This window comes from Budorcas taxicolor, chromosome 2, assembly GCF_023091745.1.
Source record: "Budorcas taxicolor isolate Tak-1 chromosome 2, Takin1.1, whole genome shotgun sequence".
NCBI lineage: Eukaryota > Metazoa > Chordata > Mammalia > Artiodactyla > Bovidae > Budorcas > Budorcas taxicolor.
Window position 1 is genome coordinate 41,378,650 of NC_068911.1, and position 16,286 is coordinate 41,394,935.

Here is a 16,286-nt window from a genome sequence, read left to right on the forward strand (position 1 = left end):
AAGTGTGTCTGGGAGCTGAAAGTAACAGCACAGGCACAGGCTCTATTACTCTTTATTTTAGCAACAGTGACAGACAAAGGTGACACAGCTGCCTCACGCAGCAGCAGCCTCTTTGGCGGCTTTTCTCTCTGCCAGCATCCTCTGCTTCTGCTTTGCCAGGCACTTCCTGGCAGAATAATGGGCTCCCAAGTCATGGTCTGGGAAAGAGATAGGGAGGGGAGTTATGGGTCACTCCTGTCACGAGGGGAACTTGCCTTTTCTCTGTGCAGGGAGGCAGGTCACTGAGCTGACAAAACAGGTAGGGTGACTCTTAAACCCTCCAGAGACTGGCCTAATTAGTAAAGTGTTCAGCACAGCCAATGTGGAGACTGGAAGTAGGGTTGGGAAGGCAGGCAGGTGGGAGAGGCAGGACGGCCTGGGGGCTGCTGAGGGGGAGGGCTCACTCACAGCGGTCCTGGTAGGCCTTGACCACCTGGGTGAACTGCTGCAGCTCCTTGGCACAGTTCTGCCTGTGGCTCTCACCTTCCCTCTGCTGACAGGCCTTCAGCCTTTCCTGGATAATGTTGACGATTTCTTGATCAACTTTGCTGAAAGGAAAACAAGGAAGATGGTCTAGAAAGACTCCTTTCCCTGTACTGAGAGAAAGTAAAATGAAGGCAGGGCTTGGGAGCCCTGTGGTCTGGCCTCTCCACCCATAGCTTCCCAAGGCCATGATGGCCCCCAGCAGGGTACATTCATCGTGCAGGGCTCTCACTAAACAAGCCCAAGGGGGGAGACTTACTAATCTCTTTTCCACTGCATTTCTGCTTCAAACATGCACAAGACGTCCTTCTCCTGGCACTCTGTGATGTCTGGCACGCGGCGGAACTCACGGTGGTAGTAGTAATATTTGTTCTTGGCATGCTGCCACTCAATAAACTCTGCAAAGAGAAAAGCCCAGACCCAAAAAGGTTACTGGTTTGGACAGGTCACAGTCTGAAGGGGCTCTTAGCTTTGTATTCTTGTAAGCCGTGGAAGTGGCAGGTTTCCCAAATGTTCCCAGTTTTACAAACACTGGCAACTGGACTCCCAAAGAGGTGTGGGAGGGCTGGCAGCCAGTCCTGGAAAGGACTGGGCTACAAGTGGACGTCTGCAGTTTATGGAGAGGTCTATAAGGCAGGCACCATCCTTATCTCACCCTGTCCCCACAACAACCCTGTATACGGCAGGGCCTTTTCGTTTTCAGAGAAGACATCCAGGCTCTGAGATGGCAGGATTCAGAGCCCAGGATTCAGAGTCTGTGCTCTGTAAGCCCCCACCTCCCCAGAGCACGGGGACTCCACTGTGGAGGCAAAGAGGCCCCGACAGGGCGCCATCAGCAGGACTCTAGTCCCAGTTCTGCCACCACTGAACTTCGGTCTCAACTTCCCCATGCGTAAATGAACAAGCTGGACCTAGTGAGAGAGATCTCACCTATCTAGACAGAGAAAACACTTCCTGAAAAACTGCTACTCCTGTTTATTCCAAACCTTGGCGGGGGCAGGCATCTAGTTTCTCCACCAAAAAGGAGCCACCAGAGCATGCTATGCACCCCAAATGTTTCGCTGTTGAAGGAACGGATTAACTGCACGGACGCATCGCCTGGCGCCAGTGATTAAGGGCACAGTGCTCTGGGTGCTGCACCCCACGGAGCTGGGTGACCAAACAATGCCTTTAAAAAACATTCACCTGGTTTGGACCAGAGATGGCGGCATTTGGGTAGCTCACGGAAGGCAAGTTACAGTACACCTCGGTGGGAGGGCCATTTTGTAGGCCTGCGAAGGGGCACCAGAACACCTCTGAACCTCAACAGCCCTCCGGGACCGCCTGCAAAATGCGGTGCATTTTGCGGGATGTGCAAAATGTGCAAAATGCGGGATGCCCAGCGCGCTGGGAGAGCGGGATCTAACAAGCCTCTCGGAACGCAGATGACTTCGGTCCGCAAACAGCCCCTAATATGTGAGAAGCCTGAGCCCAGGGGTGCGTGGACCGCTCCCCTGGGGGCAGGGGCCGTACGGGGCGGGGGTAGACGGGGGGCGTCCTGGGAGGCGAGGAGGCCTGGGGTGCGGCGGGGTCCACGCTGAGTGACCGGGGCGGGGGCGGGGGGCCCGGCGGGGCTAGTACCTCTCACGAGGGTCACCGGCCGGTCCACGAGGAGGTCAAAGGCTTTCGTAAGGTAGGTGATAGGGTTGGGCAGCGAGGTCTGAGGCGAGGGCGCCGGCGTGCGGCGCGGGGGCTCCGGGTACACGTCCTTGTCCCAGCTGTCCGGCATGGCTGCGGCGCGCGGCGGGCTCAGCCCTCAGACGCGCTGCCCGGCCTCCACCCAGGTCCCGCGGCCTAGCTCGCCCACACAGAGGACACCCGAGCGCGGCCGCGCTTGCGCAGGACGGCCGGCGCCCGCGGGGCACCATGGGATTTGTAGTTTGTCCGGACTGCCCAAGGGTGGCCTCGGGACGATTACGGGTTCTCCGGAGACGCTTCGCGGCCGGCGCGAGCGCCCCCGCGTGGGATCGCAGCGCTATCGCATACGCGAGGAGTGCCTGCCGTGCGCTGGGCGTTGCTATCAGCGGTGAAGGAAACAGAGGATCCCTAGTTTAATTCTGGGAGCAGAGAGACACTTTAATAAGTCTAAGTTAAAAAAAAAAAAAGTAATCTAAGTAAGAATTAAGGAAACCACTCATTTCAGATGCACGTGCCAAGTGCAGCAGGGAGCAGGATGGTGAACACACCAGGATGGCGAACTCAGTTCCAGAAGAGTGAAGTCAACAAATAAAGCAAACTACCAAACATCCTACTCTACCAGGAAGCCTTCCTGGGTTGTCCGTTCCCTACAGCCCTCTCTGGCCCCACTGTCTCTGCCAGGGCCTCTCATGAACTGGCTGATGCTGGTGAGCTTGCAGGATGCCTGGGGAACAGGATGCTGCCTGGGGCAGCACAGGGTGTAGGGTTTGCCCCATCTACCCCCACCTCCACCCCTACTAGTGGCTCCTCCCCTGGATACAGGGCACTCTCTTCTGGTTCTGAGGGTTCCATCCTGGCCCTGAGCACACTGTTGTCCTCTTGAGGCCAGCTTCACTGACCAGGGCCTTGCTGGCTACCCTCTGTGATCTCCATACCTGGTACAGCCACTGGCTAGCACCAGGGAGGATGGGTGCTGGTCACTTCCTGCCCACAGGCTGGGGTAAGCCATTAACTCTATGGACACACAGAATCCAGAATCACAGCATCCTCAGATCTTCAAATCATGAACTCATAGTACTGTCAGAGTCAGCAAATCGTAACACTGGACTGCAATGTCGGACTGAACCAGGGGACCCAACGGCGGTGGGCCAGAGGCATCACCATGACAAGAATGAGAGAAAGCAGAGTTCACTACTTCATTAAGGGAAAGAGCCCAGATGATGGCTTTCTGCTGCCACCCTGCCACAGTCAGACTTGGAGATCATGCAGCAGAAAGAAAAAGGCAAACGAGAAGGGGGAACCCAAGAAGCTTCATGGCTCTGTGTCCAAGCCTCTGACCCTTGACCTGTGTGTCTGCAGCCCCGAGCACGTGCTCCCTGGCGCAGCACAAGGGTGTGTGCCCTTGGCCCTGAATCTGCAGCATGTCCCTTCTCTGCCTCCTTCCTTCAGAGAGTCCCTCTCCCTGGGTCACTTCTGGGCTGAGGGGGTTACCGCTGCCCAGTGATTTTTTTAAATCACAGCCCAAAGGATTAAAAGTAGCTTTGTCATTAAAAAACAATGACAAAAATGAAGAATTGTAACATTTCATTAGCACAGAATTTTAGCACCCAGTGATGCAAAGTCTACAAACCATGCAGAGATATCTCAGGCCTATAAAAAATCTGATTCTGGGACTTCCCTGGTGGACCAGTGGCTAAGACTCTGTACTCCCAATGCAGGGGGCCGGGTTCGATCCCTGCTTGGGTAACTAGTTTCCCCATGCTGCAACTAAAGATTCTGCATGCCACAATGAAGCCTGACAATCCTACACACAGCAACTAAGAGCCAGTGCAGTCAAACGAATCAACAAAAAATCTCTTGCTCTAAAGTTAAAAGGCTTTATAGCCATAGACTTTTTGAATAAAAAAAATAGGAGATTTCAATCTCCTTTTCATTCAAAACTTGGCTTCAAAATGTAAGTTCAAAAAAGTATCTAAGAGTTCTTGGCTCACAGCTACTAGAGTCCAGCGGCCTTGACATTGAATCACACTCTGGTGATCTCTGGGCACTCATCCAGCCCTCGCCGTCTCCCCCCAGTTTGCCCAGCTCAGGCTCACAGCCCTCAGGACAGGACAGGAATCCACTCAGCTTCAAGGCCAACAGACTGGATGAAGACTGTCTTAATGGCAGCTGCCAGAGGAAAGCCCCTCAACCTGGGCTCCTCAGCCCTCTACCAGGCCAACTTGTTCCTGTCCTGGAGGGTCCCGTGAGGCAGAAGACAAGGTGTGTGACCATCACAGGACCCTTGGGGAAGGAGTGCCAGCCCTGGCTCCAGGTGTCCCCCCGGCTGCCCCAGCTGCCCCCCTTCGCCCGGCCCCGGGCCAGGCCCGCTCTTGGCACCAGAGCCCACACCCGCCACGGGAAATGACAGAGCTCCCCTGCCAGGGGCTAAATCTGGGATCTGGCCACTGTGCATCCTGGCCCTGCCACTCGACCTCCAGCGCCTGCTGGGAAGGCCCCTTCCCTTCCTGACCCGAAGGACCAGCTGCCATGGTCAGTGGGCTGTGGGTTGGAGTGGGGGTGGATAGAGGCCTCCTGGGGAGGGGCAGGTGGGCTCGTGGGGTCTCTCCCAGCAGAGAACGTCCTTGGGCCTGTGGAGGGGTCAGTGAGTAGGGGGACAGTGGGAGGCCTGGGCTCAGGCCTCCGGGATGGGCAAGGTGGGGGGACGGATGACAGTGGCCCCCTGCCTCTGTGCCCTGGCCGCAGCGAGGATCTGCTGGGCCCGTCAGGGCAGGACCACTGAGGCGGGGAGCCTTTGGGGGCTTTGTCCTCAAGACACTGCCCTCGGCGAAGCCTCCCTCCTTTCTCATGGACGATGCAGGCCCGGAGGACCACCGGGCACAGCCTGGGGTCTGCGGCTCACTTCCGGTCTGGACTGTGGGACCGTCTAGCTGCCCCTTCTGGGGAGACCCCAGCTATGACCTACCTCCCCTCCTGCCCCTAGTCCCACCGGAAGTTCTCTGCCCCCCGGCATGGACATCTGGGCTTCCTGCCACACAAGAGGAGCCGCCGGCACCGGGGCAAGGTGAAGACGTGGCCTCGTGACGACCCCAGCCAGCCCGTGCACCTCACGGCCTTCCTGGGCTACAAGGCGGGCATGACGCACACTCTGCGGGAGGTGCACCGGCCTGGCCTCAGTGAGTGCTGCGAGGGGCCCTGCCGGGGGCGGGGGCCGGGCAGAGCACCCCGGACCTCCGGGAGATCTGGAGGCCCTTCTGATCCCAGGAGCCACAGCTGGGCTCACGGAGAGGGAACAGCCCCAGAAAGGGTCAGACGCTGACCGCTGGCCACGCCCCCAGAACCCATCTGTCATCGCCCCTGGTTCACAGATGAGGCAATGGAGAAGTTATGAGCTGGGATTCAGGGCAGGCGCGGCAGGATACCTTTGGTCTTGAGATTATCGTAGATTCACGTGTGGTTTTAAGAAGAATGCCACGTACCCTGAAGGTTTCCCCAATGGAACCATCTCCTGTAACCATGGTACTATGTCACAGCCAGAGAGTGACATGCAGGATTCTCCTGAGTAAGATGTGTGTTTATGTAGTTCTGTGCGGTTCTGTCACATGTAAATGCACGTACCCACCACCCTGAGACACTTCATTCCCACCAGAGTCCGTCCTGGTGACGTTTTTACAGCCACAGCTGCTACCCCCAACCTCCTGGTGACCCTCATCTGCTCTTCATCTCTTCTGTTGTATATATATATTTTGCCTCAGCACAAGGCTGGTAGGATCTTAGTTCCCTGTGCATGCTTAGTTGCTTCAGTCGTGTCCAAATCTTTATGGACTGTAGCCTGCCAGGCTCCCCCATCCGTGGGCAAGAATACTGGGGTTGCCATGCCCTCCTCCAGGGGATCTTCCTGACCCAAGGAAACGCGTCTCTTACATCTCCTTCATTAGCAGATGGCTTCTTGACCACTAGCGCTACCTGGGAAGCCCCCCTGACCAGGGATTGAACTGAAGAAAGTTCAGAGTCCTAACCCCTGGACCGCCAGGGAAGTCCTCTAATATATGTTTTAAACATACACTTCTTTGGATCAGCCTCAGTAACACCATCTATAAAATTGGGGGTCTGGACCAGTTGTAAGTTTCTCCTAGAGCTGTCTGTACTCCACTGTAGGAGGCCAGCCCAACCCTCTGGGGGAAACTGCCCAGGCTGTGGCTCTCCTGGCCCTCTCCTGGGCAGCCTGGTGGGGAAACCGAGGCAGGAGCAGGTCAGGCCTTGCCTGAGATCCGAGTCAGAGCTAGTGTGGACACCTATGGTGGGGTCTTGCCCGGTAGTGACTCCACGCACAGGGCAGAGCACAGAGAAGGGCAGGGAGTGGGGAGGCTGAGGGCTTGGGGCCTGGGGCCCTGTGCACGGGGCCTCTGTCCGTAGCAGCCCTGGGGCTGTGGTGCTCCATGCTCTCGCAGGCGGGTGGGACTGTGGTCGGCTCCTCCACCCTTCTCCTCCCCATGGGACACGGAGGCCCCCCCCCCCCCCATGTCTTCTCCGTCTCTGGGTTTCACCCAGAAATTTCAAAGCGGGAGGAGGTGGAGGCAGTGACAATTGTGGAGACGCCGCCCCTGGTGGTGGTGGGTGTGGTGGGCTACGTGGCCACCCCGCGGGGCTTGCGGAGCTTCAAGACCATCTTCGCAGAGCATCTCAGTGACGAGTGTCGCCGCCGCTTCTACAAGGACTGGTGAGGAAAATTCCTGCAGAGTGGGCGGGTGCGGGGAGGGGTGTCACAGTGAGCAGAAGGCAGGGAAGGGGGTGTGTGTGTGGTGCCTTCACTCCAGGAGAAGACAAGGACTAGGGGCTGGAGAGGAAGCTGTTAGCAGAAAAAAAGAAAGCAAACATTCTCCACCTCGAGGTGATGCATGTCAGAGCTGGTTCTGAGCTTCCTAGCAGCCAGGGTGAAAAGGGAAATGACAACTGACAAGCTCATCAGAAAGAAAGGCATCTTTAGGTCTCAAATCTTCCCTGGCATTAAGTCTGGAAAGGGAAGGCCCCCTCCCTGCCTGAGGACCCTCACAGACCCTCCTTCCATATGGATGTAGAGGCACCATAGTCTCCATGGGAGGTGAGGGTCCTGGGCCCCAGTGTCAGAGCAGGCTGTGTGACCACAGGCAAGCTGATGGACCTCACCCCACCCTCTGCCATACACACACACACACACCACAGACACCATCACACGGAAACAGGACAGGTCCCCGCGTCGTGGGGCCGTCATGAGGAGGAGATGAGCAGCACATGTCAAGTGCTCAGCACAGAAAGAGGCTGGCAAACGCCACCTGGCCTGTGTTTGCTGTTGCAGCTGTGATCATCTTGCTCCTCGCCCAGGGGCTCTGATCTCTGTGAACCTCAGTTTCTTCATCTGTAGGATGGGGATACTGATGTCCATCTTCCAGTGTCCTGTGGAGGGTTAGGAATGATGGGGCTTGGGGCCTGGTCAGTCCCGGCTGTTCACTTTAGAAGTGGGCTCAGCAGCCGTGGCCAGGTGGGCATGTGGCCACAGGCCGGCTGGCACATCCCATCCCGGGGCTCCTGCACGGCTGCTTACTCTCAGCTCCAGGAGGCAGGGAGGGTACCCACTTTATGGAGGAGGAAACTGAGGCCTCGAGGGTGGGACCTCTGTGCTTAAAGAGGGCGACCGGAACTAGCCCAGGGACCCCAGGGGCCCAGCAGTGCCTCCCCTGGAAAGGGGAGGAGGGCGGAGGGGGACATCTAGCCTGTGCTTGGTGCGCTGTGGGCAGTGGAGGCCACCACCCTCGCCCCACTGAGCACCTTGTGCGCATGGCTCAGGCACAAGAGCAAGAAAAAAGCCTTCACCAAGGCCTGTAAGAGGTGGCGTGATGCCGATGGCAAGAAGCAGCTGCAGAAGGACTTTGCCGCCATGAAGAAGTACTGCAAGGTCATCCGGGTCATCGTCCACACCCAGGTCAGCCCCCACCCTATGGTCCACACTGGCTAGTCAGTCCAGCCCCCAAGCCTCCCCTCCCCCAGCCGGGCTTCCGGGAGCCCTGACAAATGTCAGCCTAAAAATACCATGAGCCCTGGGCACAGGCCCAGGGTGCTGGCTGACCAGTCACGCAGGCCGCTGGCAGCCTGCGGCTGGTGTGATGGGTGTCTGTGCGCTCTGCAGGCTGCGGGACACCGGCCACACCAGCGTCAACCAAGGCCCCGGAGGCCCCGGGTCTCCTGCCCTGCGGCAGTGTGGGGGGCTGGGGCCTCCCTCTGAGCACATGTGCGTGAACCCCATCTATAAGTAGGGTCCAGGTAACCAACAGCTTCCGCCTTATTCTGGAACATTCACGGAAGCCTTCCATGCCCGTGGTGGTGGCCTTCCCCACCTGCCTCAGTTGCTCTCACACTTGCAGTTCCCGGTTATGTGTGTCATTGGTTAACCTGTCTCCGTGCATGGACATGAACTTCACGGGCTGTAACTTCCTCTCACTGCTGCGCCCCCAGCAGGTCGTCCATTAGTGCTGGTTGAGCCCTATGCTGTGACCTAACCCAACCCTGCTTCCGCCGGGGAGGTCCACACAGCCTGTGCCTCACGGGGCACAGAGAGGTTTAAAAGCACGTGTCTGACCACATCACCCCCCACACTTGGAATAAATCCCCAGCTAATCCCCGTGAGACCTGCCTGCTCACCTCTCCCCATCCTGAACCTTCCTCCTTGTTCACCATGATCCAGACACACTGGCCCTGTTTCTGTCCCCCTCCCCCCAAACCAGGATCTTCCCTGCCACAGGGCCTTTGCGTATGTGGTTCCCTCTGCCCTAGAAGCTCTCAGATCTTCACCTAGTGGATCCTTCTTATTTCTGATGTCACCTCCTCAGACAGGGCCTCCTTGACCCCCCTCACATGCGATGACTGTCTCCTTCACCCTCTATTCCATCACAACACATAAGCCTCTCCAAGAGTTTTCTTGGCTTCTGTTCCCCAGTTGGTTGGTGGCCCTGTGGGGGCCAGGACCCTGTCTGCCTCATGGCAAGCTGTATCCCCAGTCCCTCACACAGAATGGGGCATGCAGCCACACCAGAGCACCGGATCATCTGCTGAATGAACCCGTGCATAGAGGCCTGCCAGGGGACACCAGCTGGCCATGCCATGTCTACAGGTGGGGGGGTCGGTGTGACTTTCTGGGAACCAACCGGCCATGTTGCATCTGCCAGATGAAGCTGCTGCCCTTCCGGCAGAAGAAGGCCCACATCATGGAGGTCCAACTGAACGGCGGCACGGTGGCTGAGAAGGTGGCCTGGGCACAGGCCCGGCTGGAGAAGCAGGTGCCCGTCCACAGTGTGTTCAGCCAGAACGAGGTCATCGACGTTATTGCTGTCACCAAGGGCAGGGGCGTCAAAGGTAGGGCCGCGTTGGGGTGGTGGCTCCAGGAAGGCTGCCTGGAGGGGGTGGGGACCAAACTGGCCTCTTAGCCACCAGCCCCTCCCGCCTGCAGGCGTCACAAGCCGCTGGCATACAAAGAAGCTGCCGCGGAAGACCCATAAGGGGCTGCGCAAGGTGGCGTGCATTGGTGCCTGGCACCCTGCCCGCGTGGGCTGCTCCATTGCCCGGGCTGGGCAGAAGGGCTACCATCACCGCACGGAGCTCAACAAGAAGGTGTGCACGCAGGTCTGGTGGGGGGATGTCCATGACCACACCCCGGGGACCCAGACACCTGCCTGGCTCCTGAGGCTCTGAAATGCCTCCTCCAGCGCCTGGGTCTCCGCCCGTGTTCTCATGGGCGTGGACATCTTGCTGACCCCAGAAGCCACCTGCCGTCCCCCACGTGCCCTGTCCTCCTGGCAGATCTACCGCATTGGCCGGGGGCTGCACACAGAGGACGGGAAGGTGGTTAAGAACAATGCCTCCACCAGCTACGATGTGACCGACAAATCCATCACGCCGCTGGTGAGAGTGGGCAGCCGAATTGGCTGAGGGGTCTGGTGTGTGTGTCTGGGGCAGGCTTCGGGGGCACCACTCTCCCCAAGAACTCAGGCACCAGCTAGCCATCGCCAGGTTGGACCAAACCTCTGCCGTTTCCTGCATCCTCAGAGTCTCCGCTGCAGACAGCATGTCCTCCAGCTGCTGTCCCAGCATTCGGGGTGCAGCAGCTCCGACTCTGCCCTTGGAGCCAGGCTGCCTGGGCTCACACCCCAGCTGCGGGATGTGGCAGCTGTGGGGCTGGGAGCAGTGACATCACCCCCCACCCCTAGCCTCAGTATCCTCCTCTGTAAAATACAGAGTTTTAAATAAGACAGTCGCAGGACAGACCTAGGGTCTGGCTCAGAGACTGTCCTGATGTGGTCTAGAGTATCACCCCAGGCCAGTTCCCCTAGTTTTCTCAGCCGCCCCTAAACCCAGAGCCTCTTTTCTGGACCTACGTTCCCTCAGGGCGGCTTCCCACACTACGGGGAAGTCAACAACGACTTCGTCATGCTGAAGGGGTGCATCGCGGGCACCAAGAAGCGGATCATCACATTGAGGAAGGTCAGTGCCAGGTGGCGAGTGGGGAGTGGGAGCCCCATGGGCTGTGGAGTGGGTTGGGGGCAGGGGGCTGGCCTGCCCAGTCCTCCAGCCTGCTCCAGGAGGGCAGGGTGGGGAAAACAAAAAGGGTGGGGTTCTAACAGAAGGTGGGTGAGTGAGACCCTCCTGTGTGGACTGGGGGTGACAGGAGGGGCTGAGTGGGGACCTCCCACCTTGTTGTTTTCCCTCTCCCACGGGCCCCAGTCCCTCCTGGTGCACCACAGCCGCCAGGCCCTGGAGAACATCGAGCTCAAGTTCATTGACACCACCTCCAAGTTTGGCCATGGCCGCTTCCAGACAGCCCAAGAGAAGAGGGCCTTCATGGTGAGCCCATCCGCCTTGCTCTCTGGGGCTCAGACCCCACATCCCATCTGCCCCAGGGTGGGCATCTGGGGCACGCATGCCCCTGCACTCATCCACAGAAGGGGCTTTCAGGGGTCTAGTCCTGGGCACGTGGTCTTGCCGGAAAGGAAGCAGGGGAGGGACCGGCGGGAGGGGGCGCGGGGCTGGCTCCGAGAAGCCAGGCGGCTGGTGAGACCCCTTGACTTAACCCTCCTCCTGTCCCTCGCCCCCCAGGGTCCCCAGAAGAAGCATCTGGAGAAGGAAAAGCCGGAGACCTCGGGAGACTTATAGGCAGGATGGGACGGAGGGGGCCTCGAAGAAGCGCGGCGCAACCCGCGCTGGTGCCCTAGTCTAATAAAAGCCAGAGGCAGTTCTTCCGCGGTGTTTTTTAGAGTTGGGGGGCACGGAAAGGCTGGTCAACAGCCGGTACTCCAGGGCTTAGAGCCAGGAAGGGAAGAGAGCTGACATGTCTCCCGGTTCTCTGCAGCCGCCGCCAGGTGGCGGACGCGGTCGGCTGCGCGCCCTGCGGCTCGGGGCGGGGCCTCGGGAACCTCAGAGCCAAGGTCCTGGCTGGTGGGCGGGGCCAGCTGGAAGATAGAGGGGGCGTTTCCTCGGAAGGGCCCTCCCGGAGGCGGAAGTGGAAGCGCTAGCCCCGGGGAGGGATTGGACCACGGAAAGGGGCGGGGCAGTGGGAGGCGGGCCCTGCGAGGTGTTGGGGGAGGGGGGGGGGGTCTCGCATCCCCGGACGTGATTGGCTGCCTGGGGGAGCTGGGCCTCCGGGCTCCTGGGCCGGGTGGGGATCAGAGAGGGACTGGTTCTCGCTGGGCGGGCACAAGCGGCGAGTCCTGAGTCTGTCCTCGGATCCGTCCGAGGCGTCGGCGTGCGGTCGTCCCTCCGGCGCCATGTCGTTCTGCAGCTTCTTCGGGGGAGAGATTTTCCAGAACCACTTTGAGCCGGGTACGATCTGTAACTTCTGGGAAGACAGCGGGCCGGGCCGTCGCTGCCCTCCGGGTGGCGGTGGAGCCCCAGGAACGCGGGAAGAGTGTGGCCGCGCGGGGAGGAGCGCATGCTATATGGAGGAGGGAGGAGTCTGGGGGGCCTGAAGAGAAGGGGGACCCCAGGAGAGGGAGACACTGGAGAGAGCGCAGGCCTTGAGTGCGAGCGTGGCCCTTTCCGGGGAAATCTGTGCGGTCAGGGTAAGCGCGGGTGGCGACGCCTTTCGGGGTATCTGGGTCAGGATCGGGACTTTAGAGGGACGCGCTGGAAGGTCCTGTCCAGGAGCAGCTCCTGTGACTGGCTCCCTTTCCTTGGGGCATCGCCCGGTTATGACCCCAGCCCTTTCTCCTCCGCAGCTCCCCAGACCTGCGGGGTGAGCTGGAAAGCACAGAATGTCCTGTTGGGATCCAAATGTAACTGCCTGGGTGCCTCCCCCGCCTTCTCAGGGGGCCCAGGGTTGGGTAACCAGGCCAGGCTCCCAATGGCCAGTCAAGTTTGACTGGACAGCCTGGGCCAGCTAGGAGGGGTGAAAGGTGGGGGGTGAGTGGTTGGTTGGGGCATAGCCACCCTCAGCCCTGGCCCCAGGCTTTGAGAGATCAGGTGAATCACATTCTGGGCTGTGCTGCCTGGTCATAGACTAATTTGGTAAAAATGTGTCCACAGGCAAGACTAGAGCTGCGACCTACCCCTGGGCAGGGTTTCTTGGATGTCAACTCTCTAGGGGCTGGGCTGTGACACCTGGCGTCTCTGTGAGCCAGCTGCGACATTAGGACCCTCTGGTTGTGGGACTTGGGGCTGTCCTCCAGCTACTCAGCCACACTAGAAACCTCACTTCTACAGCACCTCCTGGTTCCTCTTTTCTTCCTCAACTTATTGGTAAATGCTGAGTTGTCATGGACTCCAGGGTAGACTGTCTCTAGGCCGGGCAGGGGGCAAAATGTGACTCAGTACCCCTTGAGGGACCCCCAAGCAGTTTCCTGTTCTGCAAATCAATTTTGCGACCTTTCCCCTCCCCTCCTCAAAGTGATCTTTGGGGGATAGTTTAAAACCCATTTTTCTCCCTGCCCCTCTGTCTTCCTGGGCCCTCTGTCTGGACCGGAAGTGTTTTTATTGGGATCTTTCTTTTCCTGCTTGGAGAGCAGGCCGGTGGCTGGGCATCCAGCTCAAGGCTTCTTTGGGCAGAGGGTCAGCCGTGTGGGAAGGGAGGTGGGCTAGTGGTGGTGGGGCCTGTTTGTGTGTTTGAGGGGCAGAGCTGTGTCCTCATCAGACTGCCTGGGTTCCTTCCTGACTGCACACCCTGTAGCTGAATGTTTTGTATGCCTGCACCTCAGCTTCCTCATCTGTAAAATGGGAACATTTGCGTCACAGGGCTGTTAAGAAGAGCCAGTGAGATAAGTGTGAAAAGTGACTCTCCTGGTCTCTGGCACAGGCTCAGAACCATTCAACATGAACTCCATGCCGTGTCTCCCCCACAGAGTCGATTTCCAGGCCTGTGGGTGGTGGGTGGGTGCGTAGGGAGGATGTGCAGCCCACCTAGTAACCCGGGTCCTGCTGTCCTCTCCTGGGGTCTCACCCAGGATTTGGGAGCTCACCCCCGAAGCACTGGACCCAGCATCTCTGCTCTTGCCTCCCTTCCACCCCAGGTATCTACGTGTGTGCCAAGTGTGGCTATGAGCTCTTCTCCAGCCGCTCCAAGTACGCACACTCGTCCCCGTGGCCGACGTTCACTGAGACCATCCATGCTGACAGTGTGGCCAAGCGGCCAGAGCACAATCGGCCTGGAGCCATAAAGGTGGGTGGTAGCAGCAGGGAGGCAGGGGAGGGGTGTTGGCCAGGGGGACCCGGAACTGGCCCCTGCTTCCTGCTGCTCCCCCTCAGCGGCAGGGGCCTAGCGTCTGTCTATTCCAGGCCTCTCGCCTCAGCCTGGGGAGCTGCCACCCCAAACTACTGGGAGACCCTGTGGCCTTGGTGAGGACAAGGAAATGACGGCTTTCCAGGGAGGCTGTGAGATGAGGCCTACAGCAGTTACCTTGGGGAATGGGCGTGAGGACCGCCGGTGTGGGGGCCATGGCTGTAGCTATTTTTATGGCTGCCTTGTCTCCCCAGGTATCCTGTGGCAGGTGTGGCAACGGGCTGGGCCATGAGTTCCTGAACGATGGCCCCAAGCGCGGACAGTCCCGCTTCTGAATTTTCAGCAGCTCCTTGAAGTTCATCCCTAAAGGTGCGCTTGCTTCCTGGCACCTGGGCACAGGCCTGTGTACACTTTAGAGGGCCAAGGGTACCCTGTTCTTGTTCATTTATGGTGACAGAGGGTGGGGGCACCAAAGCACACTGCCTAGGTTCTGCCGAGGGCCACTGGAGGGTGGCTGCGGGGCAGGGACAAAAGACAGCTGTCCTGCCTCCCACGCTGGTTGATCACATGCAAGGCAGCACAGAGGCTGAGAACCAGGGCTGTGTGGCTGCAGGCTTGCTTGTTGGCCTGTCTGAGCCGCCTCCTCTTTTGTGTAGTGGGCGTGATGGCAGAGTCTTCTTCACAGGCCTGTTGAGACTGGCTGCCCTAAAGTGCGCTGGGTCCTGGCATGCAGTAGGAGCTAGCAAATGTGTCCTTGTGTTGGCACTACTCATCACTGGTAGACATTTAGGGGCCATTTTTCATTTGTGTGCATTTTATCTGAGCTCCCTGGTGGCTCAGACAGTAAAGAATCCTCCTGCAATGCAGGAGACCTGGATTTGATCCCTGGGTTAGGTCTGGAGAAGGAAGTGGCAACCCACTCCAGTACTCTTGCCTGGGGAATCCTATGGACAGAAGAGCCTGGTGGGCTACAGTCCATGGGGTCACAGTCAGACACGACTGAGCAACTAACACTATCTGAGCCCAGCCTCCTCTCTGGCCCTCTGCTCTCTGCCTCCCCAGCCGCCCTCTGAACTTCTCTGCACTCTTTGTAGCTCAAGTGCCTCTCCTCGTTTGCTGCCCACAGGACTGTGGCCAGCCCCTAACTCAGTTTTTGTTTTTTAAATATTTATTTCTTTGGCTGCTCTGGGTCCCAGTTGCGACAAACAAGCTGTTACTTGTAGCGTGTGGGTTCCAGTTCTCCAATCAGGGATCGAGCCCCGGTCCCCTGCAGCGGGAGCACAGGTCTTAACCTCTAGACCACCAGGGAAGTCCTCCTAGTCTCAGTTTTATTCTCTGGAAAATGGGGTTGCTAATAGCACCTGCTTGTTCCCTCACTGTGGTGGTTAAATGGAGGTGTCCGTAAGGGCCGGCATGTGATGAAGGTTTGATAATACCTTGTCCTTCTGTAGTTATTTGTCCTCCAGGATGTGTAGAGGAAGGATAGACTCTGGGTTATCCCGCAGTCTCAGCGGATGAACCGGGCACACAGATGCCCCCAGGCTAGGGGTCTGGGTCCTCCTGGCCTCCCTGAGCTGCAGGCTGGAGACACTGGGATGGCCCAGGGAGTAGTGTCAGACCTGTTAACAGCGACTTGTTTTTCTCTCTCATTTCTCATTTCTTTTAGGCGAAGAAACCTCCGCCTCCCAGGAACAGTAGGCAGGCTGCCCATACCCAGATCAGGTGGACACCATCTGATGCCACCCACCTCAGTCGTGGAGCTGCAGACATTCAGAGCAGGGGTGTCTGGGTTGGGAGAAGGGGTAGCTGAAACTTCAGGAAGACTACCGAGCGCTTGGCTCTGAACAGGCTCTTGCTGGGAAGAGAAGAAGGCTCACACTCAGCTGCCAGGACGGGCCCTGCTGTTGGCTCACACGGGATCTCGGGGTGTGGACTCCAGGCCTGGTCTATCTTTGGATGATGTTGCAAGCCCCACCTTCCTTTCCTCTCAGCCCACTGCCCCCTCGCTGCCTCTCTGGACTCAACCCATGGGGCCCAGCCCTGAGATGGCTTCGCCCTCACCAAAGCTCTTGCCTACCTTCTCCAGGCTGTGCCAGGAGATAGGATGCAGACAGGGGTGGCCCTGCCAGCTGCCCCAGCCTGGTCACTCTATGATTCTCTCTGGCTAAACCCTTGCAGGCAGCCAGAGTGGTGATGACCTGTGACCCGCTGGGGGAGCAGGCAGAGGGGATGGACTTTGACCTCGGTTACAGAAGGAGAAATCCGGAACCCGGTTGCATCATCTGTGAAGATGCAGCTTGCCTCACTCGGGCTTAGGAAAGCAGCTATTGCTTTATCACCTTGACAGTGT

The 16,286-nt window shown here is 58.6% G+C and overlaps 3 protein-coding genes across 3 annotated transcripts; 2 read left to right on the forward strand and 1 right to left on the reverse strand.

The window, feature by feature from the left end:
• Positions 1–36: 36 nt before the first annotated feature.
• Positions 37–2,394, reverse strand: NDUFB10 (NADH:ubiquinone oxidoreductase subunit B10). The gene is made up of 4 exons (XM_052635480.1): positions 2,143–2,394; positions 782–920; positions 448–587; positions 37–197 (listed from the first exon to the last, which is right to left on the reverse strand). The coding sequence occupies exons 1-4, from the start codon at positions 2,288–2,290 to the stop codon at positions 94–96; spliced, it is 531 nt and encodes a 176-aa protein (XP_052491440.1). The 5' UTR covers positions 2,291–2,394; the 3' UTR covers positions 37–93.
• Positions 2,395–4,578: 2,184 nt separating this feature from the next.
• On the forward strand, positions 4,579–11,461 carry RPL3L (ribosomal protein L3 like). Its single transcript, XM_052662166.1, has 10 exons — positions 4,579–4,731; positions 5,183–5,375; positions 6,751–6,919; positions 8,023–8,158; positions 9,399–9,585; positions 9,680–9,840; positions 10,030–10,131; positions 10,615–10,710; positions 10,951–11,070; positions 11,323–11,461. Exons 1-10 carry the CDS (start codon positions 4,729–4,731, stop codon positions 11,377–11,379), a joined length of 1,224 nt encoding a protein of 407 aa, XP_052518126.1. The 5' UTR covers positions 4,579–4,728; the 3' UTR covers positions 11,380–11,461.
• A 408-nt stretch (positions 11,462–11,869) lies between these two features.
• On the forward strand, positions 11,870–15,765 carry MSRB1 (methionine sulfoxide reductase B1). The gene is made up of 4 exons (XM_052661842.1): positions 11,870–12,045; positions 13,728–13,876; positions 14,191–14,305; positions 15,603–15,765. The coding sequence occupies exons 1-4, from the start codon at positions 11,991–11,993 to the stop codon at positions 15,632–15,634; spliced, it is 351 nt and encodes a 116-aa protein (XP_052517802.1). The 5' UTR covers positions 11,870–11,990; the 3' UTR covers positions 15,635–15,765.
• Positions 15,766–16,286: the final 521 nt, after the last annotated feature.